At 56.1% G+C, this 26,525-nt stretch overlaps 1 protein-coding gene across 2 annotated transcripts; it reads left to right on the top strand.

Annotated features, from left to right (window-relative positions):
* Positions 1–25,667, top strand: RCC2 (regulator of chromosome condensation 2). Of its 2 annotated transcripts, none has more exons than XM_070404198.1 (13): positions 1–80; positions 1,241–1,526; positions 6,619–6,712; positions 10,203–10,346; positions 12,915–13,046; positions 13,414–13,502; positions 14,915–15,029; positions 16,956–17,122; positions 19,159–19,339; positions 19,586–19,691; positions 20,471–20,543; positions 22,685–22,762; positions 23,376–25,667. In XM_070404198.1, exons 2-13 carry the CDS (start codon positions 1,248–1,250, stop codon positions 23,478–23,480), a joined length of 1,563 nt encoding a protein of 520 aa, XP_070260299.1. In that variant the 5' UTR covers positions 1–80; positions 1,241–1,247; the 3' UTR covers positions 23,481–25,667. The 2 variants fall into 2 exon arrangements, with proteins under 2 accessions (XP_070260299.1, XP_070260300.1); XM_070404199.1 differs by lacking the exon at positions 1–80 and adding an exon at positions 156–210.
* Positions 25,668–26,525: the final 858 nt, after the last annotated feature.

Raw genomic sequence — 26,525 nt, 5'->3', positions numbered from 1 at the left:
CACCCCGGGCCGCACAAGTGTTTCTGTTTTGTGTGTAGCGTTGGTTCTGGAAGCCTGTATTTACATTTTAAGTCTATCTGGTGAGTGGGCTGGAGCCCTCGTCTGGGCGGGGGTGGGGGCGGAGGAGGGGGGCGGGGGGAAAGCCCTCGGGTTCGTCTTTTAGTTGCTCCTCTTCCTTTTTTCTCTCCGGATTCTCATCACTCCAACCAGGTAGGGGCTGAAAATCAAAATCAAAGATCAGTTTGCGGGATCTGGGAAAGTTTTTTTTTTTTAAAGAAGAAAAGGTTAAAAGAAAAAAGGACCTGAAGAAGGGGAGGGAGGGGGGCTGGGGGACTGAATGAATAAAAAGGGGAAGGAAGGCGGATCCACGTGGTTTAATCCGAGACAGACAGAGATCCCATTGTTCAAAATCAATAAAAAAAAAAAAAAAAAAGGCAGACAGGGCCAAAGCGCAGGGACGCCCAGGGAAAGTAGCTGCGGAGCAGGGCGCTCTGCAGCCGGGATCGGAGGGGTCGGCTCAGTCGCACCTTCGGGGAAGGACCGGGAGAGTTGGGCACCATTAAAGTTTTTATTTTTCGTGTCTGTGCGAGCAGGTGTTTGGGGCTGGGGGCCTGCTTTAGTCGCCCCCCCTCCCTCGTCGGGGGCAGACCACCCAGAGGGATTCGGGACATTAGAGCCTGAGGTCGGAACCCCCAGGCTGGGGCGGGATTGGGGACTGGTGCGGGGCGAAGGCGGAGAGAATCGCCTTTCATGGAGCGGGCCGGGGGCGGGGGGCGCGAAGACAAAAGCAGCAGGTGGGGGGCCGGGGCGGGGGGCGCCCTTCCTCCCCCGGAGGTGCCTGGGAGGCTCTGCCAAGTGCCCCGACGCCTTCTCTAATGAGAACGCAGGGGCCGGAGGCTGCTCCTCCTCTCCCTTCACTTTTTTGGGAACCAGCCTGCAATGGTGCTGCGATGGAGGCGAGCCTAACTTGAGGATGGGTCGGGGTCTCCATTTTTTTTTTTCTTTCTCTCGCCGGATTGCGGTCGGGGACCCTGGCTCCCGTGTGGGATTCCCCGGAGGAGGCGCGCCGGGCCCGGGAGGGGCGCGATTTCCTCCCGGCTCACCCCCTCTCCGCCCACCCCGCGGCCGCCACTTTGGGGAGGGCAGGGGAGGAAGTGGAGGCCGGTGGCTCCGCGGCGCTCCCCTCCCCCCGCGCAGTTTATAACCCGTCCATTGTGCGCCGCTGCCCGTGTCTCTCCAGCGCGACCATGCCCAGGAAGAAGGCGGCGGCGGCCTGGGAGGAGCCCAGCTCGGGCAACGGCACGGCCCGCGCCGGGCCCAGGAAGCGCGGCGGCCCGGCCGGCAGGAAGCGCGAGCGGCCCGAGCGCTGCAGCAGCAGCAGCGGCGGCGGCAGCAGCGGCGACGAGGATGGCCTGGAGCTCGACGGGGCACCTGGCGGGGGCAAGCGCGCGGCGCGGCCGGCGGCCACCAAGGCGGGCGGCGCGGCGGTGGTCATCACCGAGCCCGAGCACACCAAGGAGCGCGTCGTGAGTGCGGGGTCGGAGGGCAGGGGGATGAGGCCCGCCGCGCGCCACGCGCGTTCCGGCCGGGGCGGCGGGGCCGGCGCAGGCCACGGGCTGAATCATCGCCGCCGCCGCCGCACAACAAAAGGGCGCGGGGTGGGCGCGGGCCAGAGGCGGGCGCGGTCGGTGGCCTCTTCCCCCCAGCGCCGCCCGCCCGTCCGCGCGGCGGTTGATCCTTGGGGCGCGCGCCCCGGGCCCCCCGGCGGGGGAGGGGCGTCTGCAGCCCGCGCCCGCCCGCCCGCGCGAGGGGGTCATGGCCCCGCCCCCGGCGCCGCTCGAGCCGACCGCCTCCGCCTCCCCTCCCCCTCCCGCCCCGGGAAGGGAGACTTTTGCAAGTTGTCTGGGACCGGAGTAGGGGATGCGCGCGCGGGGCCTGACGCCCGGTGCCCCCGGCCGCCCCCGGCCTCCTGTGGCCGCCGGTCAGCCCGGGCGCGGGGGAGAAGGGGTCTCCTGCGCGCCGCGGGGAGCGGCGGTTTGCGCCTCGGCTTTGAGGTTCCCGCCGCCTCGGCTCCGGCTCTCCGGGGGGGCGGGGCCTGGTGGCCGCCGCGCATGCCCCTTGCGGCCCGGCACTGGCTCTCGCGCCGCCGGGGAGACGGGGGCGGCGGGCGCTGGGGCGGGTGCAAGGGCGCATGCTCCGGAGAGTCCTCCCCCTGGAGGTCGGAAGCCCCCCGGCTGAGAGGTATTTGGGCTTTGTTCATCGCTTGGGGTCCGGAGGCGGGGCGCTAGGTGAGAGCTCCGTGCAGCGCTCCGCCCCTCCTCTCTCTGCAGGAAGCATCTCCGTGTTCGGAGTGGGCTTGGATTTGCTCGGTAGAGTGGGCCTTCGCATCGCAACATCGCGACCGTCTCAACTTAGGTGCCCGCAAAACCCCGCAGAGCCAGAGCTCTGAGCCTGGTGCTGCGATCCTGGAAACCTGTGAGATGCACGTTTAGGAGCGGGTCCGAGCTCCCCAGGTTCCCAGGCAATCCCGGGAGAGGAAGAACTTCCACGGAGGTCCTTGACGCTGACCTCTGGAGAGGGCCTATGTGCTCTCCCCAAGGGTGTGTCAGGGTTAACAGCGCCCGATTGCTTTCCTCCCAAGGAGCGCGGGCCATGTTCAAATGGTTAAAAATCATCCGCTTTATAGACGAGAAAACTGGGGCAGCGAGTGTCAGGGCCCAGCCCAGAATCACATGCAGCTGGGTTTCCACACGGGCCCAGGTGTTTTCTGACGTCATCCTCACGCCCCTGCACATTGTTCCTGTGAAAATGGTTGGTAATTGCCCTCCCCGTGGTGGTGGTGGGGAGCCCAGGTCCCTAAAATGGCTTATCTGGGGTGACCGTGCCGGGAAATGGCCACAGTCTTAAGAAACTGAACGCATGAGCTGTTTCCCTCTGACCAGTCGAGTCCTCTGTGAGGCCCCAGACATTTGCCCTCGGTCTCTGGATGGTAGGAGAGAGCTGAAGAGAGCCGGTGGGCGCTGCCTCTGCTCTCCTCTCTCCTGTGAGTTGACAGTCATCCTTTTAGAGCCGTGAGTTTTGCTGTGAGGAGGTAAGATTCTTACCCAAGGCTGGGACTCGCCCAAGGAGCTAGCCAGGGAGAGAGAGGGGGGCGGTCTCCAGGCTCCCACCAGTCAGTGCACAGCGGCCTGTCTGGTGGCAGTGGCACTGCCGAGTCTGAGACACGGCCGTCCATTGCTGTTGAAGGTGGTGTGACACTTCCGTCTCCTATCTTTTGAGATCCTGAGAGAGACATCCTTATGTGCATGTCCATGTGTGTACATCCCTTCCCCTACCTTCTTAAAAAGCAAAGGGTCTCTTAAGCAGTTTCCTTTGCACTGGTCAGCACACCATCCTAGGCTCAGGAGACGGAGGGTTCAACAAATGCCTTTTTATGCCTCCTGGAAAGTGCATACCCCAAGTTTTTTAAGTTTTTATTAGCATCCAGGAGGCCCGTGCTGCCCCATTGCCCTCCCCAAGGTCGGGGTCGGCACCGCCCAATCCTGCATGGACCTCCTGCCCAGTAGCCCCGGCCCCAGGTCCCTGGACTGCAAAGGAAAAAAACGCGAGGTCTCTGCCTGTTAAGCAGTCCCAGGCCCACAAGTCCCCAGCTCGTCTCAGAAAGAGGCTTTCACTGAGAATTCTGCCAGCCTCGCCACCGTTCAGGGCCGCTTGAAGGCGGTTTGTGTGAGGGCAGCCGCCAGGAATTTGTCTGAAATTGTGCTGCCTTCAGACTTTGGGCTTGTGAAAGAGGAACCCCAGATCCTTGTGTGGTTGAGGGGAGCTGCCTTATGTGAAGGGCGTGCATTTTTATAAAATGTCCTTATTTCGGTCTCAGGAAATGGTCTCTCCAAGGTCCTTGGGTTTATATGTCGCTCTGTCAGATGTGAGCATGTTGTGATGGTCTGGGGTTGATGCAGCCTGAATTCCCCATGAACTTCATGATCCTGTAGATAAAGCCAGCCGCCTGGGCTTAGCCTAGAAAACACAGTTTTTACAGTGTTGAGTTGCTGAAGTTTTGTGGACCCTGAGACAAATCTCCCCTCTGAAAGGGCCAAATAAATACAACTGGAAGCCGAGCTTCAAGTCTGAGTGGAAAGCCCATTCGGGAATTGGTTGTTGCTGGCATTTCTCTGTACGGTCTCCCTCCACCGAGACAGAGCAGCAGCCTTCTGAATGGATAGATGTTAAGGGTTGACTCTCGGGCTCATAAACATGCTCCTTGCACTTGGGCAATAATTCAAAACTTGCTCTGGACCAGAAACCCCATTTTGTTGATTGAAGAAGCTCAGTGCCTTTCCCCCCCCCGGGGCCGTTTATCTCTGCCCAGCTCACGTGACCGGTTGTCAGGAGGCAGCAAGGTGAAGGGGAATTCATTCATCCAGTTGAGAGTCTTCTCTCACCTTTAGGCACATGCTGAGTTCGTCCATCAGTGAAGGTGGCTTCTACCTGGGAGGGTCTCCCAGCCCTGACAGCCGCCCCTGGAGGGTCTCCGGACAGAGCCCCCAGGCATTCGGGGTCTCGCCCAGCGGGGTCATGCAGCTCTCTGACAAAGTGGGACATGGGCTGTGATTTAAGGGGTGATAGGAATGCTCCTTATTTTAATTTTTTATTTCAAAGAAGATAGAGGGGAGAATTAAATTATAGAGAAATAAAGGTAACAGCAAACAATTGTATAGGTAATAAATAGCACTGACAGAGACAACTCCCTCCATCTGATTGTGAGGAATTAAGGCCCATGACAAAAACCCAACACCCACACCACAGGCCATGCGGCAGACTGCATTTACCAAGGTGTTTTAGAAACACCACCTTGTGTCAGAAAGGTTGGGTTTTTGTGTAAGTGCTTGGCTGGCTTGATGGGACCAGTGTCCACAGCCTCTTGACCACTGATGGCATCTCCAGGTCACAGAGGAGACCCTGCTCCTGCCCGGAGCGCTGGCAGCACGTTCAGGCGGTGATGGAGCTGCTGGTCCTGCACATGGCACCCAGGACCTCTGCCCGCTGGGGGAAGGGAGGGAGGGGGGCCAGAGGGGACCTGCCAGGCCTGAGCTGCCCTCATTCCACAGCCCCATCCCCACCAGCCATTCTCTGGCCTGGCAGCTCATCCCGTGGTGCCTTAGTTCCTTCCGGTGTCTGCCGCCCTCCACGCGCACCTGAGGAATACTGGAGAGCAAGTCAGTGACATGGCAGAGGCCCCGGGCTGCTCCTTCCACAGGGAACTTGACAGAAGCCACGGGCTGCCATTCATCTGCGCAGACCTGTAGAATGTTCCAGCCAGGCCCGCCAGTTAAACAAAGAAGGGGAGAGATAACCAGGGGAAACTAGGCTCCCATTCAAGTAATTCGAGTCTGGTTCTGCAGGGCTGGACTACCCTCCGATTGAGGCCGTTCTCTAAATTATTTAAGTGCAGCCAAGTCGGTCTCCATCCCTGGCTGTCTGTTCCCCTCGCATGCTCGCTGCCAGAGGTGTCCTGCAGGTGGACCAGCTTCCAGCCAGGGAAACTTGGCCAAGCAGGCGAGCGTGATGGGACCTGCACTGTGGGGTCACACAGAGGTCTTAAGAGACGGAGTCATTGATGGTGGAGACATGTTCGTCTTTACAAATGACGCCCCATATTGCCAAGACGTCCCACGGGGCAGTCACCGCGCAGAGGTTAGAATGACTGGGTCCAGAGTGGGTTGGCCCTTTAAGCTCCCAAGAACAATTCCATAGGCAGAGGTTTCCTTCTGTCCCTGGAGGGGGGTGGGGGATGGGATGCAAGGTCACTGCTTCCCTTGCCTGGTGGGGTCGAATGGACAGTTCAGAAGTGAATCTTTGACAGCAATCTATTTTAAAAAGTGTACTTGGGCATTTCAGAAGTCGAGCAAAGTGCTGGAAGTATAATGAGTGCCACCCAGCATTGGGCAGTGGCTTCAAAGGTGGCACATCCTCCGAATGACTGTTGTGAGGATGAGGACTGGCTCACAGCCTTCCCACCTACGGGCCCGCCTGGGTGGTCCCTTGTTCCACTCCACTGATCCCCGGCTAATGGGCCAGCAGTGAGGATGAGCCCGGCTAGGGCCACCAGGGTGGGACCCGCCAGCCCCACCAGATGGAGAAGCTGAGCGCAGTGCTGTGATGCCTTCCCCATGGAGATGCTCCTGGCACAGTGGGCAGCACAGAGGAAGGATGGGGAATTACTGGTCAAATTACCGTGCAGAGATGATGCGGGCTCCCCAGGCTGAGGGCCATGTGCGGATCATCATCCTTGTGAGAAAATGTAGACTTTGCCCCCAGGACAGCTGCTTCAGATTCCCTCGGGACACGGGCCTCTTGCAGAGGAGGGGAGAGATGTCATTTGTTTTGCAAAAAATATTTTAAAGAGAAATCAAAGGATAAAAATGGGCCTGTGCATAACTGGGGCAGCGTTGGGATTAGCATACCAAAGTGGGCCCACGAGGTGGTGGGCACCTCAGCCTGATCGCGGGGCGAAAGTGTTGATATTATATTAGTTTTGTTTCCTGCTGTGTTTGGATGAACTAAGAAAGCTGGAAGCAGCCTTGCAAGCTAATTCTTTTTTCCTCTGTGTCTCTGCAGAAACTTGAAGGGTCTAAGTGCAAAGGGCAGCTTTTGATTTTTGGGGCAACCAACTGGGACTTGATTGGTCGGAAGGAAGTGCCTAAGCAACAAGGTATGGCCAACAGTTCTAAAAATATAAGAAGCTACTATTACGTGCTTCCTGTGTACTAGGTGCTCGATGGAATTTGGTGACCACCCGCCAGGTAGGTATTCTCATCATTTACAAGATTGCTCAGAGAGGCCAAGTAACTTTCCTGAGACCACACAGTCATTCTAGGGATGGAGCTGGATTTGAACCTTAAGGCTCAACAGAAAAATGTAAATAGTACCCTCAAATAAACATGGACACCTTTCCCCCATCTTCCTTTTCATGTCAGTTATTTTTATTAAAATGAAAAAGCTGGCCCTGTGGGATGTCAGGATGTCCTAGACATCTGTCACATGTCAAGCTGTTAGATATTTCAGAAGAGTCCACACTGCTTTGCAAGCTGCCAAAGGTGTGGAGTCCCAGTCCGGAGCCAGGAGACAAGTCAGAGAAGGAACTTCAGTCCCCAGATGCTCCTAAAAAATCGGTGTCTTTCCTCAGGAGAGTACTGGCCCGTCGGGGAGAGGGAGGCTGGCACCGGGCCACGGTTTATGGCTTCTTGATTTCTTTTGGAGAGATTCCCAAAGGCCTTTCCAGCATTGCCCACTGAGCAAATATTTGCACCCTGACACTCCCTGCTGCCTCGGGCGTGGAGATTGTCTTATTTCATGAAAACAGGAATCTCCGGGCTCGGGGTGGGTCCCAGCCATTTTCTCCTGCTGTGGGAAGTGCCCACACTTAAGGCCCATGTCCTCCCCGCTGTTGGTGTCACCAGGCAACCCCTCCTGGTGCCAGCCTTGGGCACGGGTGGCATCTTTACTCAAAGCTGCTCCTCTCGTGGTGTCTCACTCGCAGTGATAACACTCAGGCCCTCGGAGGGGAAGTAAACCGGTGGGAAGCGGGCGGCAGAGCCTGGGTTGTCTCCTGCGGGTGTAGGAAGGGCTCAGAAGGCAGGGAAGCCGCCTTGTGGATTAGAAACGGCTCCCACGCTCTAGATCAGCGGCTCTCAACCTGTGGGTCGCCAACCTGTGGGTCGAGACCCCTTTGGGGGTCGAACAACCCTTTCACAGGGGTCGTCTAAGACCATCGGAAAACACGTATATAATTACATATTGTTTTTGTGATGAATCACTATGCTTTAATGATGTTCAATTTGTAACAATGAAAATACATCCTGTATATCAGATATTTATATGACGATTCATAACAGTAGCAAATTACAGTTAGGAAGTAGCAACGAAAATAATTTTATGGTTGGGGGTCACCACAACATGAGGAACTGTATTAAGGGTCGCGGCATTAGGAAGGTTGAGAACCACTGCTCTAGATGAAGGAATTTGGCTCTTGTTGGGCTCATTTAAGAGCCTTTTGTCTTCTCTCATTCTCAATTTTGCTTTCTTGGTTTTTCTCCCTCTGAATGAAGTTTTATACTATTTGAAAAAACATTTAAACGTATTTTTGAATATCTCTCAGCCCTCCCTGGCCTTGCCAGTAGACAGAAAGAGAAGGGAGACAGGATGCCAAATGTGAAGGGAAGGGGACGCCCCCTCACCCCAGTATTTCCCGTTTCTGGCCATCCTTGAAGCAGGCCTTCCCTCAGCGAGGACGCGAGAGCCCTTGGACACTTGGAGCCCAAGGATCTTGTGAAATTAGTGATTCACGCTCCCTCTCTGCTTAGGACCAGGCCACGGGAGCTCATGCCCGCCAGCCTGGCCAAGGGGCCAGCACTGCGGCCGGCCATTTCAGGGTAGGCTGGGTCACCGCCGGCCAGGGTTCCTCTGCCCAGCTAGTCAGCTATGGCACTTCACCGCCACGGTGCCCCTGCTGCCATGTTCTTCACAGAGATGACACAGGTCACCTTAGCATTGGTGTTGGTGCCGTGCTGCCATTGGTTCTGCCTTGATAAATAGGCCTTGGGTTTTTGTTTTGTTTTATTTTTATTTTTATTGATTTCAGAGAGGAAGGGAAAGGGAGAGAGAGATAGAAACATCAATGATGAGAATCATTGATTGGCTGCCTCCTGCGCGCCCCCTACTGAGAATCAAACCCTGACCTCCTGGTTTGACGCTCAATCACCGAGCCACACTAGCCTGGCGACCTTGGGTTTCTCTTAACCAGTTAACTGCCACAACATTTTGAATTTAATTTACAAAAGTCCGCCATTTGCATCTGTACGGTTATGGCGTACAAATGCTCGAAGAGTTTTACTCTAACCTTTGGGGCTAGCCCTTTCCCCGGGAAGTTGCTGGTTTTTCTTTCCACCTTTTAGTAGTTGAGGCGTGACTTCAGGTGAAGCTCATGGCTGTCACTGTGTGTCATTGTGACTTGTCCTGCATCTAGACTGCCCTCCATTGCCTGACTGGCCCCTTGTCACGAAATGAGAGGACACGGCGGCGCCCTCTGCTGGTGGGGCACATGCAGGATGGGGCCTGACACTGAACGAGCTCCTACCTAGACACTCTTCCCCGGAGCCAGGAAGTTGATGGAGAAATGAGCCTTTCAGTCGGTTCCCATGTCCGGATCAGCCTGACGGTGGATCTGGCAGGGCTGGCATTTCGTCATAGTCACCAGAGGCCGAGAGACACGGCCATGTTTCTGGCCTCGAGAGTCCCAAACTGAAAATGTTCAGCAAACAATCGTGCCCCCTCCGCTCACAGGGCGCGGGGGCTCTGCAGGCGGCAGCTATTTCTTCCTCCTCCCACACGCCCGCGGACGTGCCGGGCGCTGGGGAGGCCGGTGGCCGGTGCAGAGTGGGAGGTGCCCGAGTCAGTAGGTCACCAGTAGGGCACGTGCTGTGACAGGATGCCCCAGGCGCTGGTGTGCAGGGAGTGACAGGCTCGAGGGGTTGTGACGGAGGGCTTCCCAGAGGAGGGGGTGCTCGACCGGAGGTTTGGAGAACAAGCAGGGGGCAGCAAGGGGTTCTCTGGGGAAGTGAGTACATGAGCAAACGCCAAGGGTCCTGACCAACACAAGGGGACCCCTGAGAAAGGAGCCAGCTAATGGGGGGAGGTTGGTTGTGGGCAGAGGTGTCAGCTGGGGCCCCTGCAAAGGGCCCGATAGGCTTGCAGGGAGGGCAGGTGGTTTGAGCAGGGCGACGCCCAGAGTCATCCAGACAGCGCCTCTTGGCTGCAGACAGTGAGGAGGAGGGCGAGGGAGACCCCAGGTCCACTGCCAGCTTTCCTGGGTTACCAACCCCCCCACCCCCACCCCCCGCAGTGGTGCTGCAGGAAGGTGAGCACCCCGCTTTTGGCCACTGGCCTGGTGGGCAGGCTCAGTAGTAGTTTCCATTGGGTCACGGCCACAGATGGAGGTGGAACGTCAGGGTCCATGTGACTGCCGACGAGGCCCGCACCAGCTCAGGGGCCGTTTGCTGGAGGCACTAAGGTCTCAGGCGGCACCCCAAGGACCCCTGCAGCTGTACCATGAGGGAGTGGACCCGGGTGGCTAGTGACCTTTTGGGGGTGCTCTTCACCGGCTCGTCACTGCAGGAGTCAGGTTTGCATTCTTCTCTTTGCAGCTGCCTACCGCAATCTGGGTCAGAATTTGTGGGGGCCCCACAGATATGGGTGCCTGTCGGGGGTCCGGGTGCGGACGGTGGTTTCGGGGTCGTGCGCTGCCCACAGCCTCCTCATCACCACAGAAGGGAAGCTGTGGAGCTGGGGTAAGTACGCCGGGCTGAGTGCTGGGTGACTCATGCAGCCGGTCCCCCGCGGGGCCGGCTTCCTCCTGCGCGGCCTCTGAGGCACAGCTCCTGGCTTCAGCCCCCGTTTCCCCTTCCTGGTTCCCGACTCGTCTTGTCTGCACCCTGCGATGCATCATCTCCCTCCACTTCTCTGCTTCGCTTTTTAAAAAATCTTTACACAGCCCCCTAATTCTTCGAATCCTCCTTTTGAGGCAACCTTTTCCTGAACATTCTCATTGACTCTGGGACTTTCTGATACCAAGGTGCCTAGAACTCAGTTTCTATTTCGGGCCTGCGGTCCCCCCAGCACACGCCCCCCCCACTCTCCTTGCTTTGCAGCGGTGACGTAAGACCTCTGTTCTAGCACTTTAAATGCCACCAGCTTTCTTAGCGGCCACATGGTGACATCAGCCCTGCGTCTTCTCTGCAGCCCTGTTCCTCTTCCCGGGGTCACACAGGCCTGCAGGTGGGGCGGCTCATTGCACATTGCGACCATGTCTTACTGTGTTTCCCAGGCAGTTTCCCTTTTCCAAGTTGATTGGCTTCCCCTGCTGCTGGGTTTCCTTGCTTGGGGGCAAGGGTCGGGGGTGGGGGGCGGGCCGCGGAGTTCCCCATCCTTGCCTCGATGCTCTGCCCCATTTCAGTGCCCCCTGCGGGGGGCTGCAGGCATTGCGGCCACCTCCCCTTCCGGCCATGATCCCGGTGTTGTGGAGGCTCAGCTCGCCCCCTGCCCCTCTGGTAGCTGGGACTCTGCCTCTGCCTGTGAACTGCCGCGGCCCTGCCCTTTGCTTCCGGCCCTCCGGCCAGCTTTTAGTCCATGTGACTGCATCTTTATTTGGGTCTGTTTGAACCATTTTTTGCAATTTCATGAGCTGCTGAACCAAAGTTCAAATATATTAACATCTGTTCTCCCTGCACTCTGCTAATTTTGTCATTCAGTGGAAAAAAAGCTCACAAGTGTGTCTGGCCCAAATTTATACTTTCCGTCTCTTGACGCCATGCTGACATTGCCTTGATTTTCGCTCTCTCCCGGCTGGCACAGAGGTGTGTCCCGCCCCCTCGTGTTCCAGCCCTGAGCACAGCAGTCTGTCAGTCCCACTGTACAATCTCACTCCCGATCTCCACCGGATTTCACTTACGTGGTGCTTCTAAAAACGTCCCCTCTGCCGGCCCCGTGGGCAGGGGAGGAATCTGTAGACTGTCCACCTGACCTGGCCCTGGGGCAGAGACGTGTCCCATGAGGAGACGTGGTGACGGGCCATGGGGGTGTCACGAGCCCACTGCTGGCCACTCTGAGATGCGGGGCCTGCCCCCCCCAAAGCATCAGATCTGTGCGCACGTCACCCACGAGGGGTCTGCCCCTGCCAGCTCCTCGAGCCGCAAACCCACCAGCACTTGTTCAGTGTAAAGTGCCTTTCACAGTGAACTTGGGCGGCCCCGTTAGAAGCTGGTGTCTGCCTCTCCTGCCCTCCTCCCCCGCGCTACACGCTGTAGCTGAAACCAGGCTTGTGTGCAGACGGGTTTCCTCGGGGAACTCCTCCTCCAGCCCCCTCCAGGGTGGGTGCTCCTCTTACGGCCCTGCTCTCACTCCCAGACCCGGAGGTCAAGTTCATTGTTCCGAGGGGTGTGAACCACCTTCCCGAAGCGCCCTGACCTCTTGGCCCTGTAAAACCTCCCAGACCTCCCAGATTGGTGTCGTGAGTGTGGGCTTCTCCACTCCAGGACCTGCTGCGGGCCCGTTGGGTTGTTTCGCTTTGCAGCGCTTGTAGCCTGTGTTGGCAATGGGGAGGTTTAGGGGTGTCCAGGCTCCTTGTGGCCCACACAACTCGCCACGTCTGCTTTGGAGCTGAAGGGCTTTGCCAGAGGCCTGGGCATGGCGGGGACTAGGCACCAGGGTCGCCTCCTGGCCTCCCTCCGCCTGACCCCACGGCCAGCGCAGCTCCGGAGGCAGGGCTTGTGCTCAGCGGGCCTGGCCTTTGTCCATGGCTGGGGTTCCCACGGCTGGGCGTCCTGTGAAGGGTGGCCCCGGGAGGTGGGTTGGCACTGTTCGGGGAGCTTCGTTTATAGGGCAGATAAAAGGAAGAGAAGCGGCAGGCAGAACCAGATGGGCCACAGTAGCTGCCCAGAGCACTGAGGTAATTAAACTCTTGTGCGGCAGGTGTCGGAATGGTTGCCGACTTAAAATACATCGTGTAGTGCAGGGGATGAGGGAATTGTCTGGCGGGGACCGTGAGAAGCAAGTTTCCATGAGCTCTTTCGCTGGTGTGTGACATCAGGCCACACGGAAGTGCTCAGGGCGGGCCTAGCACCGCCCCAGAAAGAGGGTCAGAGGCGGTGACGCAGGCCCTTGTGGCTGCCGCGGAGATGTCCCTGGGGACCCAGTGCTGCCGGGCAGGCCTCGGGAGCCGGCCCTCGACTGGGAAGCTGGCACTTCCTTTCACCTCCTTGGCTGTCGCACTGGGGGTGGGGGCACGTCTGGGAGCCAGATTTGCCCCGGAAGCTGCTCCGGCTGCCCTCTGACCTCTTCATCCTGCTCTCGATCTGCAGGCCGAAACGAGAAGGGGCAGCTGGGACATGGTGACACCAAGAGAGTGGAAGCCCCCAGGCTCATCGAGGGTCTCAGCCACGAGACGATCGTGTCGGCGGCCTGCGGGCGGAACCACACCCTGGCCTTGACCGGTAAGAGGAGTCGGTTCCTTGGTGCTGTGGCAAGAGGCCAAGTGGTCCTCTTTGGGCAGTGGGGTAGCATTGCCATGGCGACCTTGGTCACCATCAGAAAGATGCCCCGGAGAGCCTGGTGGGTGCTTCCCCTGTGGGGAGGGCGTGGAGAGCCTCACCCACAGGCCGGGCGGTTGCCAGGAGGTGAGGCTGTGAAATGGCTTTGCTCTGAGCCATCCGCTCCACCACCTTTTGGAATAAGTACCATCTCGCTTGAGTTCTTTCTGGCAAAGGGGCTGCTTTTATCATCTGGGAGCCTTTGATTCCAAACCCAGTTCCGAGCCTGCAGCATTATTTTCCCTCCTGTGGTGTCATTCTTTCCTTCCAGAGACGGGCTCCGTGTTTGCATTTGGAGAGAACAAGATGGGGCAGCTGGGCCTGGGCAACCAGACGGACGCGGTCCCGAGCCCCGCACAGGTACACGCCTCCTCGCCCTCTTGTGCTGATTGTCTAGGGTGGGAGTGTGGATTTGTCTTGATTCCTGGGACAGAGTCTGGCTGCTTTGAGTGGAATCACACGCTGTCGTCTTTAAAACAGGTGTAATGTATGTCCACAGTTAAAAATGCCCTGACAGCAGTTCTTTCGGAATGAAGTAATTTCTTAGAGACCTCGTTTTAAGCTCATTTTGTCCCAAAGAAAGGAAGAAATCTTACGTGTGTGGTGCATTTATCTGCCAGTAGTCACCGGCCATGTGCTTAGAACACAAACAGGAGTTAGTGGAGGGGTGGGGTTTATACCTAAAAACTGAACTTACTGCAAGGCAGCAGGATGCTGATAGGTGTCTGATGAGTGGGTTAAGGTTGGACCCAGGTCTCCTGGTCTTAGCCTGTGGTTTGAAGGTTTTTGAAGGGATCCCGTTTTGTCAGCCATGTGCCCTGCAGCAGGCGTGAGGGTTTCTAGAGAAGCAGGGAGGGTGGGCAGGGCCCCGATTCCCACTCCATCCCGGTTCCATCGCTGATCCCTTGGTGCTGTGACTGCTCTGCTCCTGGTCTCGTCCGGGCTCTCCCAGGCCCAGCAGGGCGCCGGAAATAGCAAGTTTCCTAAGTACTTTCTTAGATTTGTTTCCAAACCCCATGTTCAGTTACTCAGGGCCTTCGTTGTCTTCTCACTTCTAATTTTGAACCAATGTTTCTTGTTCACACTTCAGTGAAGACCATTGGTCAAGTATCTCTGGAGAGTAGAGAACATCCGATAGTTCCCTTTACTGGTTGGCAGTAACACTTATAAAAGCTTTTCTTTGAGAAGTTGGGGCTGAACTGTTCAGAGTGTCCCTGTGAGAGCTGAGGGTTCATGTTGGGGAGTTCCCGCGTTCTTTTGCCCCCATGCCCATGCTGGTCAGTGGAATTCCCGCTCACTGGCACCAGCATGCGGGAGCCACGTGCTGGTTGTTTTGAGGGTTAGAGTTAAAGACCTGGGACACAATTGACCTGTCTTTGAACCTGACTCTGGTGGAAGGTAGGGGTCACGAGTATTTCTTTACGTATACACTGAGTGGCCAGATTATTATGACCACCTCATCAGTACTTCACTGATACTTCCAAAAATACTGAATATTGAAAACTTCCTAACCAAATACTCTCAAAGTTTTATTATTATTATTTGCATAACTAATTCACTTCATTGTACTGATGGGGTGGTCATAGTAAGCTGGCCGGTCATAATAATCTGGCCACTCAGTGTATATATGCTAAGCTTTTGCCTTCAGAATTATTGAGCCCATTAAATCTCTTTTGTAGCCTAGTAACTGTTTCAGCACCAACCAGAGATAGAGACTTTTTAATCAATCTTTTAAAAAAAAAGTCTGAAAGTCTGCTGTCTTTTCTTTTCAGATCATGTACAACGGCCAGCCAATTACCAAAATGGCCTGTGGGGCCGAATTCAGTATGATAATGGATTGCAAGGGAAACCTCTATTCCTTCGGGTGCCCTGAGTACGGTCAGCTGGGTATGGAAGTGTTATTTTTTTGAAAGCTCTGTGATCTAACTGTATATTTAGAGCTGAAGTCGGCGGGGCTGCACACCTGCTAGAAATGTGCGTAATTGATCGCAGATAATAGCCTTGGTCCACTAAGTGGGTCTCTGTCTAGTGGGTGGAGCTTGCATGACTCACAGGGGTGCTGAGTGACTTGCCTTAAAGAAAAAGCCAGGCCTCTGGTTTGACAAAAGATTCCTTTTTCTGATTTGGGAGTTCATTTATACACAGCAGGATTTCAAAGTGGAAAAGGGGATCAAACCATCTTCGTTCAGTTTCATATTTTTAAAGATTTGCTCTTATTGGAAATGAGGGCATTACCAAGATGAAGGTTGTTCTGGAAACCCTGGCCTGGGCGGTCATTTCCAGTACATACCTGGGGAACCACATGCTACAAAAAAGCCACAGGAAAAGCGACTGCATCCCTTCCCGTTCTCATCCCTAAACAGAATGTACTCTCCAAAAACATATCTACCTAAAGCTCATTGAGTAGAAAAGAAAAACTCGGGAAGCAGCTCTCAGCAGTTCTCAATAAGCGGAAAAGTCTCTGCGTCGTGATTTTACAAGGTCTCCATTTTCTTTTCCCATCTGACACCAAAGTGTTTTTTTTTCCCTTCCTGGCGCCTTCCCACCACCCCAGCCCCTTCCGAGTGGGAGGTGAGGCGTGGGCGCCCTCTGCTGGCGCCTTGCTGCACGCCACGCCAGATCCTCGCCCCCGGATCTGGGTTGCTGGGCTCCACGTCATGAAAAGCAGGCAGATGGGAGGCTGTATAAATAGAAGGAGGAGCATCTCGCTGGCCTTAGACTTCAGGGAACAGTGACTTTGTGAAACTAAATATAACTCAAGTCAGAAAGGAATAAGAAAGAACAGCCCCTTATGCACTTTCAGGGCTGGTTGCCGGGGAGTTGCCAGAGACGGCTGGAGGAACCGTTTCCATAGCCACAGGCCCTCCGGCTGTCCCCAGTCCCGAGCAAAACACCAGAAGTGCGTTTCTGTCTACTTCCGGAACGTGTGTGGCTCCCCTGCCGCCCATGGCTGCCCCAATCTGCAGACAAGCGGCCTGTCAGCGATTGGCTTTTCCTTCAGGGAGAATCAAGTGCTGTTGGTGATAAAAATGGCTAACACTTAGGGTCTGTTGCCAGTCACCCTGTAAGCACGTCATATGGAATCTCACCTGCATAGTTTATACTCATTTAAAGGTATTGAGAAATTGACTTGATTTATAGCTATAGAGTCAGTTATTTACTTGCCAGCTTGCAAACCTGTTTCCAATCTCATTGTCCAAATCCAGAGAGATCTCTTCTGGAATTGGGGCATAGTGTGACCTTGAAGAGGCGTATCGCCAGCACACACTCCCCCTTCTCAGAACACATTTACTGGGTCAGGCAAGGCAAAGGCAAGAACGTGCTCATTTACTATTTTACCAACCATAGTGATACATTTAGGTTACAATAACGCATGAAAACACAAGTCTGGGGCTGTGTGTTGAACTTTTCTGTCCATCCTTGGCCTTGTCCAGGGGTTCCTGGAGGCCCCCAAGTGGGGTACAGCCCATTCCTTTGGATCTGTACCTTCCAACTTTGTCCCTTGCAGCCCACAGTATGAAGTACATTCTACATTGCAACCGAATCTGAATGTAGAAATACAAATACACAGAATAATGTCCTTACTGGTATTTATTCATTAAAAAAAAAATAACTGAGTAACTGATTCCAACCCACAAAATTGATTTCATGCCACTAACCAGCTGTGCCTCAGATTGGAGATTGCTGCCTTAGTTGGCAAAGGTGTCCTGCTGGACCCCAGCCGGCCAGGTGGGGGCAGGTGCTCGGCCCGCTGCTGTGGGGACCGTGCCCTATGCCGCGGCTGCCACTGACCACCGACTCTGCTCGCTGCAGGACACAACTCAGACGGGAAGTTCATCGCCCGTGCACAGCGAATAGAGTACGACTGCGAGCTGGTGCCCCGGCGAGTGGCCATCTTCATTGAGAAGACGAAAGACGGGCAGATCCTGCCGGTCCCCAACGTGGTTGTACGAGATGTGGCGTGCGGCGCCAACCACACGGTGAGTCCCGAGCGCCCCCTCCGTGGAGAGGGTGCGAGTGCCCAGGGTCCCGGCACCTGGTGCTGCAGCTTCCTTCCTGCTTCCGCAGACGGGGCTGAGCAGACATATGGGGTTGGGATCATACAGCGTTTTCCTGCTTGCTTCTGTCAGAACTCCACGGGCGTCTTTCCAGGGGGATAGGTGGCATCCTGTTAGAGATGTTGGATAGCTTTGTTTTTTTAAATATATTTTTGATTTCAGAGAGAGAGGGAGAGATAGAAACATCAATGAGGAGAGAGAATCAGTGATCGGCTGCTTCCCGCCACCCCACACTGGGGATCGAGCCCACAACCCAGGCAATGTGCACTGACCGGGAATCGAACCTCTGAGCCACGGTTGGGCTGTTAAGTAGTTTTTATACAGCTTTTAGTTACCCGTGTGGTTTCCTTAACCCTTTGCGTGCCAACCAATATCCTCGGAACTAAGCTAAAATTGCCAAGGCATTTTTGCTGATTTTACAGCAGTTTAGGAAAAAAATTATGAATCGCAAGTAAATGAAGTTACATATTCACAAACTTAAGGAAACCTTTACTACGTTGACATATTTAGCAATATCATCATCACTAATAAAAGCAGACTTAGAACTGGACGCCATTTCCAAGCTTTGATAGCGCTCCCGGCACTTTTGGCGAAAGACAGGAGGAGCACTATCTAGTTGCCTCTTTGCAGCCATTTTGCTGCGAATGCCTGTGAGTTGCGCATGGTTTTTTTCTCTGTTGAAAGAGCGAGGGGTTGCCCTAGCCTGTTTGGCTCAGTGGATAGACCAGGGTGGGCAAACTTTTTGACTCGAGGGCCACAATGGGTTCTTAAACTGGACCGGAGGGCCGGAACAAAAGCATGGATGGAGTGTTTGTGTGAACTAATATAAATTCAAAGTAAATATCATTACATAAAAGGGTACGGTCTTTTTTTTTTTTTTTTTTAGTTTTATTCATTTCAAACGGGCTGGATCCGGCCTGTGGGCCGTAGTTTGCCCACGGCTGGGATAGACTCTATCGGCCTGGGGACTGAAGGGTCCCAGGTTCGATTCCCAGGCAGGGCACATGCCCAGGTTGTGGGCTCGATCCCCAGTAGGTGGCATGCAGGAGGCAGCCAATCAATGATTCTCATCATTGGTTTCTCTCTCTCCTTCTCCCTTCCTCTCTGAAATCAATAAAAATATATTAAAAAAGAAAAGAAAGAGCGAGGGGGGTGGGGAGTCCAGAGACTCAGCTGGTCTCCTGGTGGCCGACTGGCGGGGTGGCCTCGGGCTCAACTCCTCACCTGGAGTCTTCCCTGTCGGGTGCTCAGGGACTTGGACCAGGAGACTGCAGTCGCTTGAGGTCTAAAAGCATTCTAGTCTCGGGGTGTAAAGCCAGGTCTTGTTTAGGCCTCTTGTCAGATTGTTCTACTAGGTCGTACTTCACATGATCCAAACTTTAAACATCACAGATACTATGAAGAAAAGGTGTAGGCCACCTGTGCGCACGGGTGGGGGTTGGGCCTCCCCGGTTCCCTCCGAGGTCCAGTCCGTGTTGTCAGGAAGTGGATGCAGCGGCCTGCTCTGGAGACGAACCCTCTCCTCACGAGGGAAGGGAAAGAACTGCCCGGCCAGCTTGGTTCAGTGGCTGAACGTCAACCTATGAACCAGGAGGTCACGGTTCGATTCCCAGTCAGGGCACATGCCCGGGTTGTGGGCTCCATCCCCAGTAGGGGATGTGCAGGATCAATGATTCTCTTACATCATTGATATTTCTCTCTCTCCCTCTTTCTTCCTCTATGAAATTAATAAAAATATATTTTTAAAAGCCAATCAAACAAAAATAATAACGGAAAATAGTGTCCCCAGTGGAGCAGCCAGCCGAGCCCTTGTATTGCTGCTCCTGCTGCCTCCCCCACCCTAGGAGGCGGGTGACGGTCAGTCTGTTCAGTGTTGCGCTTCCTTTGCCGTCAGCCGCTGCACCAGTTTCTCCGGGACAGAAACGAAGCCTGTCCCTACCCTGTGCTCTCTCCCGCAGCTGGTCCTCGACTCCCAGAAGCGCGTCTTCTCCTGGGGCTTTGGCGGCTACGGCCGGCTGGGCCACGCGGAGCAGAAGGACGAGATGGTGCCCCGCCTGGTGAAGCTGTTCGACTTCCCCGGGCGCGGGGCGACCCAGATCTATGCCGGCTACACCTGTTCCTTCGCTGTCAGCGAAGTGGGTGAGTGTAGCCCGTCTGGGCCTGGGGAGGAAGGCGCCGAGCATTCATGGGCTTCCCTCCCTGGCAGAGCTCTGCGGGAGCCAGAGCTGGGCCTGTTTCAAGGCCAGGCATCTTGATCTCATCGGCTTCTTCCCAGTGTTCTTGCTCATACAACACTCCTTTGTCCCTGGTGCTGAGCGCCCTGTGCCTTTGTCCTTGGTGTTGCTGACAGTAAGAATTCACAGAGCGTCGTCTTTGCCTTTCCAGGTGGCCTGTTTTTCTGGGGGGCCACCAACACATCGCGGGAATCGACCATGTATCCGAAGACCGTGCAGGACCTCTGTGGCTGGAGGATCCGGAGCCTGGCTTGTGGGTACGTGGCCGTGTCTGGGATTGAGCAGGACTGTCCCCCCTCCTGGGCGTGTTGCACCCTGGAGGTGCCTCTTCCCTGGAGGGTCTGCTGTCAGGGCATCGATGGAGGGATGGGGGGGGGCGGGGGCTGTGCTTGTTCAGGGCGGCCGGTCCGAGAAGGGGACTCATTTCGCAGTCATTGTGGAGGTTTTGTTCTTTGGAGGCTTGATGTGCGCTGCTCATATTACAGACTCAAAATTATATTTAGTTGGGAATGGTGAGGATTCAGTTGCTCTGATACACTGGCTAGAAAAAATTTAGGCCCGTGATTTTCACCTTATTTGGAGGAGCCTGTTGAGCCGTCCAACAGTTCTGGTGGGGGGTTTGTTAATCAGCGGCCAGGTTGTGGAGGGAGCAGGGCGGGCGGGGTGTGTGTCATCTGTTGGAACCTTTAGCTCCACCCAGTGACTGTGGGTCCAGCCGTGAGCTCCCACTTCATCCTGATTTGGCCTCCTTTTCCCAGTGTGTTCACCTAGAAGTGACTACCACCCCCACCCCCGGGGGCCTAGACCCCAGGGCGGTGGTGAGGCGGACGGTGGGGTCCTGTGTGAGACTCTGCGGTGGGTTTCTCCACCAAAGCCCGCACTCACTGGCTTGCCCTCTGTGTGCCCAGTTGCTAGGAAGTGAGTGCATGGTGGAGTTTCAGGGAGGCACCGTCCTGAGCAGGACGCAACGCACCACGGGGGCTGGGCCGGGCACAGCTCGCTGCCGGCGGGTGGTGACCGCCTCTGCCTGTTGCAGGAAAAGCAGCATCATCGTGGCTGCGGATGAGAGCACCATCAGCTGGGGCCCGTCGCCGACCTTCGGGGAGCTGGTAAGCTGGCCCCTCCGGCGGGAGGCGAGCCCAGTCCGGGCCGCTCACACTGATCCCTAAACACGTGGAGCGGAGAAATGTCTTTTCCTTGCGCATTAAGGCCTGTAACAGTCTCTGATCTTTGAGTACATCAGTCTTCAAAGACGGTTCTGTGCCATCAGGTACAGCCGACCCTGGACAACACAGCTGTTTTCAGTCGCCTGCAGGTCAGGTGACCCGCACAGCTCAAACCTGGGTCCCAGGGTCACCCCCACAGCTGGGGATCTGTGTGTGCAGGGGGCCGACTGTGGTTACACGTGGATTTTCAGCTTTGGGGTGATTAGTCCCTAACCCCCCGCTCCCGAGCTGTCCGAGGGTCAGCCGTACTCGTGAAAGCCCTTTCTGTCCACATCAGCTGGGGCCATCATGGGGGCGGGGAAGAGCCAGCCCTCATTTCCGGTGTTTTGTACACCTTGGTGTGGTCCGAGGGTGACAGGAAAGGCGATGGCTGCTCTTCCCTCCAGGAGGGTCAGGTCAGGAGGATCACACAGCGTCCTTTTCAAGGGGGTGAGCGAGCATCCACTCTCCTCCTCTTCCCTGGGCGCCCGGAGCCCTTTCACTCCGCACGCAGCCCTGCTGGTTCACAGAGCAGTGCGCCATCCGGCAGCCTCGTAGGTCACCTGGGCACATTCTGCTCTCGTGTTTTCTAAAAGGTGTAAGTCTTTGCTCCTGCTTTTTATCTCAGTTGCTTGAGTGATTAGAACCGATGGCTCACTTTCTCCCACATACTTGGCCTTCCCCAGCCAAACGCTTCTGACTCTCAGGTTCTGATGCTTAGTGAGGCCTTAACTTCCCATGTCCTCCAAGAACAGCTTGGCTGTGGCTTGTCCTCACGGTTGCCTGTTGTGCTTGTGGTTTGATCCTCAGCGTGGCTCTTGTATTTCCTGCTGGGAACGCTGTCTCCTCCTGCTGTCTCCTCCTGTCGCGGGCGGGAGCTGGTGGGTGAGGGAGCCGGTGGGTGAGGGAGCTGAGGGGTGAGGGAGCCGGTGGGTGAGGGAGCTGAGGGGTGAGGGAGCTGAGGGGTGATGGAGATGGGGAAGAAGGGCTTGATCTCTGCACCACTTCCAGGACTGCTGAGCTACGTGCCTCCTCCTGGGCCTGTGCACCCACGTTCAGTGGCGGCTTCTGAGGGCCCCATGTGGAACCTTGAACTGAGAACCTGGCCCAGTTTCGATGGCCTATTCTTAGAGAGGGGGCCTCAGAAATAGACTCTGAATTTCAATTTAAAACTAGAGGGGAGCCCAGCCAGCGTGGCTCAGTGAATGAGCATCGACCTATGAACCAGGAGGTTACAGTTCGATTCCGGTCAGGGCACAGGCCCAGGTTGCAGGCTCGATCCCGATCCCCTGTAGGGTATATAGGAGGCAGCCAATGAATGAATGAATCTCTCTCATTGATGTTTCTATCCCACTCCCTTTCCCTTCCTCTCTGAAATCAATAAAAATACATGAAAAAGAAAAAAAAAACAACTAGAGGGGAATGAGGGGCTTTGGGGCAGCCTCTCAGGGTGAGGCGCTGGCCTGGCACTCGAGGAGCCACCCGCTGGAGGGTGGCCCTTCCTCACCCGCCTGCGTGTTCCTGTTAGAGCTGAGCTGAGGGTCTGCGGCATTGAGACCGCCATCCTGAGCCTCTGCACATGGCACCCCTCCCCGCCCCAGCTCCCCGCCCAGCCCAGCAGGCCTTGACCAGTCCCTTTGGTCCCTGGTAGGGACCGTGGTGTCATTCCTAATAATACCGGTTATTTGGTCTCAGCCCGCAGGGTGGGCAGGGCGGCAGCCGGCATTCCCTGTGACCTTGTAGCCCTGAAGGGCTGCAGAGCCATTTCTCCCAGTGTTGTCTCACCAGTGAGCACCCCGAAAGGCACCTGTCGTCACACACGTCTCCACAGGCTACAGTTTAGGGTCCATCTTCAAGAACCAGTCCATGTTGGCGGCAGCTTTTGTGGGTACATTCTGCTACCTCAGCCTGGCCCCGGCTGAGCAGTGGGGTTTGGTCACAGAGAGCCCGCCAGCTCTGGCACTGGTTGGTGGGCTGCCTTCGTTCCCATGTCGGGCCTCGCCACAGTGACGCGGTTCTGAGCATCTCCTCTGCTTCCTCGCCAGGGCTACGGGGACCACAAGCCCAAGTCTTCCACCGCCGCGCAGGAGGTGAAGACCCTGGACGGCGTTTTCACGGAGCAGGTGAGCGCGCGCCGCCGCCACTGCCTGTGCAAGCAGGAGGCGCTGGTAGCGGAGGGATGTGCCAGCTCACACCTTCCTGTTCCCCTTTGTGGTCTCTGCATGTGCTTGTGCTGGCGTTCTCTGAGGGTGACAGCCATCAGCAGGCACTCAGAGGCACCACGGCCAGGCTCCAGGGCGAGGCCATCTCACAGCTGCCTGTGGCTGCCCCCAAGACTGCACCCCCTTGGGATGGGGCTGGTGGTGGGGTGAGGCCCCTTCTCTCTGTTAGGTCTACCAGCTGCCGGCTCTGTGTGCCAAAACGGATGGTGGGTGCACCTCACACAGACAGATTGTGGTCCAGAGAGGCGGGCAGAACGGGGAGCGTGATCCGAGTATCCCCGCCAGCCCCTGCTCAGTGGGTCTCCCCCTCTCTCCTCCTCGGGCAGCCTGGTTGGTGACAGGCCACACTGAGCCCAGTGGCCCTGAGTATAGGGTTTTAAAGCACTTGACCCATTGTCCACCTCTACCCTTCCAGCTGGCTAGTGTCCTGTTGTCTGTCTTTCTGCTCCAGACTCAGTGACACGCATGAGTGCCAAAGTGCCCTGGCACACCCAAGGCTGATTTGTCCCCCCAGGTTGCCATGGGCTACTCGCACTCCCTGGTGATAGCGAGAGACGAGAGTGAGACTGAGAAAGAGAAGATCAAGAAGCTGCCAGAGTATAACCCGCGCACCCTCTGACTGCCCCGGGGCCTCCGCTCCCCCTCTCGCGGCAGCTGTCATTTCCACGTGCACTGGGACGGACGTCAGACGAGGAATTTAAAGGAGAAGTTGACCGGAGGTGCATTTTTGTTAGACTCCCTGAGGTTCCGTTTAGAAGTGATTCAACATCAACTACCTTTTCTGTATGCTTTCCAAAGTGTTTTTTTTCTCCATGTTTGATTAAAATATTTGCTCATAGTTGACTTACCATTCCTACAAGAGGCAGAAACTTTGAGCAACCCAGGTTTTTTTTTTAAAGTTTTTCTCTTCCCCACCCCCTCAGACATACTTCTCACAACTCTCTCCTTTCCATTGTAATTAGCATTGTGATCGGAGCGGGTGCCCCCTGGGGGAGGATCGCCATTTGCTCAGAAAACAATGTCCCTCACGGGCAGCATTGTTGGCAGAGGGTCCCCGGTGGTCCATCTCCATCCGAACCAGACCCACGTGCTTAGGAAGCATCTGGGTCACTTCCTTCCGCTTTGAGAGTGGCTCTGGCCGCCTGGGTTCCGTCCTCCCCGCGGCTGCTTGTAAGCCCCGCCTCTTGGCTGCAACATTAATAGAATCTGCCGTTTCCCCCCTGGTGGGGGCTCTGGGGTATGTGTTTAGCCATTTATATCTACTTTATCTGTACATGAAGTCCTAGTGACAAATCAGGTGACCATGGAACCATGCGGCTCCGGGGGGCCCGCCGTGGGGACATAGTATCTGGTTCAAGAACCAGCTTTAAGGTTCCTCTGCGGGGCCAGGGCCCCCTCGCAGCGCTCGCCATTAGAGATTGATCTGCCAGCTGAGAAAAGTGCATTCTGAGTCCTTGCAAAGGACCTGCCCTGTGTACCAGCCTCTAGCGCCTTTGTGCTTGTTTTTATCACACCCCCGCCCCCGCCCCCGCCGCTGGATTCCGCTGCAACAGCCCGGGCTGTGTCTGAGACTCGGGTTCCAGTTCTGCTAACCCAGCTCTAGTCACGTTGGCTTGGCTGTGGTACCAAATAGATGGGATGATGCAGAAGTCCCATCCCCGCGTGTCAGCGCAGACGCTGAGACTGCCAGCTGCCTCCCGCCAGGCACCTGTGCCCAGCTCGTCCCGCGGTGGCTGCTCTGCGTGAGCTATGAGGTGCCTTTCCCGGAACCCTCCTCTCACTGGGACCCAAGAGAGGCGACAGCGCTGCCTGGGGCTCTTGGCTTCAAGAGGGTCTGGACTGGTTTGGGTGCTTTAAAATAGGTTTTTTTAGTTCAGTGGTGCTTCTGGGGGAGATGGGGATAGAACTTCAGCGTGAGACTCGGGTGGATGGGAAAGTTAAATATTGGTCTTTGATTTTGTTTTGCTATTGTTACCACTTGTCATTGTCTTGATGTTAAAATGCCAAAAATGATCCGGTTGTTGCTTTTCCCCTGCTTGTCCTCCGCTCCTCGCTGTGGCGTCTGCCCTCACAGGGCCTGTGTCTGTCCCGGGCCGGGCATGAGGAGCCGGCCTGTGGCCAAGACTCAGTCTCACTTCCTGCTCATCTCCGCTGTCCTGGGTCCAGCCAGTCCCGGGAGAAGCTTCTGCTAAACTAACCTGATTTGTCCAAATCACCCCAAAACCATCTCTAACTCAAGCTTCCTCATGTGGAGCCCTTTTCCCTGACAAGTCTCTTGGAGTGAGGTTCGGTGCCCGTGTTCCTCAGACCCACACAGCTCCCCTCGGGCCCGTAGGCACTGAGTGCGGGAGCGGAGCCTGGGTCCGGGCTACGGGAGCCGCTCTTGGCCACGCTGGGCTTCCACGGTCCAGCGGACTGAGCAGAGGCCACCGCCAGCCCGTCCTAGAGCCCTTGCAGGGACCGGAGCAAGAAAGGGACTGCCTTCCGCAAGAAGACGGCCTCCTCTCCCCCAATCACTCCTTTCGCTGAGTTTAAGGTGAACTTCCTACCGCGAAACCCTGTAGAACAGGAGGGGTGGCCCCGCGCTCCAAGGGAAGGGACGGGGCTCGGTGAGTGCTTGGCGCTGACCCGGGGGTGCGTGCCATGTCTTCCAGCGCAGGAAGGAGAATTGGGAAGAGGCTTAGAGTGAAGGGGAACCTGAGGAGGCTGTGATTTGGTCGAAGGTGCCTGGTTTAGTGCTGTAATTGTATTTTTTTTATATATATTTCTTGGAGTAAACATTTTAAATAAACGACATCATTGTTTACTCTGTTTTGGCTTTTGCGCTTTTTCAGTGGAACAAAGGTAAGAACGTGATCACCTGTTTTTCCCTGCACACACCTCCTGCCAGAGGGGCAGGCCCAGGATAGCGGCTCCTTTCGCTTCTGGGCTTAGACCACAGGGGGGTTGGGAGGTGTGTGGAGCTCCCCACCCTGTTCCTTGGGGAGGGGGCAGGGTCAGCACCTCACTTGCCCAGACTCAGGAGATTCTGTAGGTACCGCACTGGGGCTGTGAGGATGACGGGCACGGAAAGTACCAGGACATGGGTATGTTTTGTGTGCCCAAGCGCCTAGTCACTTCTCACCCTTCCCACCAACGCTTCAAAAGGGAGCCTGGTCACAAATGTGCCCCTTCGCCCAGCAGCCCACCAGGAGGCCAGGTGTGTGTGCAGAAGCCCTGGGCAGTTTCTATTCTGCTCAGGCTGCTGCTCCAGGCCTACACGGCTGAGCCTACCCCGCACCATCCACCAGACCCCTGCAACCACCACATCTCAACACTGCTCACCCGTTCACGGAGCCCTCGATACTGGCTGTTCTACATCATCAGACTCGCCCTTTCCAGGAGCTGTTGCCCCTGTTCCAAGTGCCCAGACTGCAGGCAGCTTCCCATCACTGGGAGGGGCAGGGTGGGGACAGCCATGCTTATAGGTTCTCAGAACCATTTGCTTTAATAGCAACCTTGTGCCATTAACACAGATGGCTGATGGGAATAGGCGGCTCCAGGTCCCAGGGCCGCCCTTGCTGTACCTCGTCCCTCAGGCTACACCTGCGGACCCCAAGGAGACCAGAGCCCTTGTGGCGAAGCTGCTGCTCCTGAGGCAGGTATCGCCCTCCATGGCTGGGCC

The sequence above is a fragment of the Myotis yumanensis genome, unplaced genomic scaffold (assembly GCF_028538775.1).
Source record: "Myotis yumanensis isolate MYYU_CA2020_CCGP unplaced genomic scaffold, mMyoYum1.0.hap1 SCAF_2, whole genome shotgun sequence".
Taxonomy (NCBI): domain Eukaryota; kingdom Metazoa; phylum Chordata; class Mammalia; order Chiroptera; family Vespertilionidae; genus Myotis; species Myotis yumanensis.
This window is presented reverse-complemented; position numbering and strand designations above follow the sequence as displayed.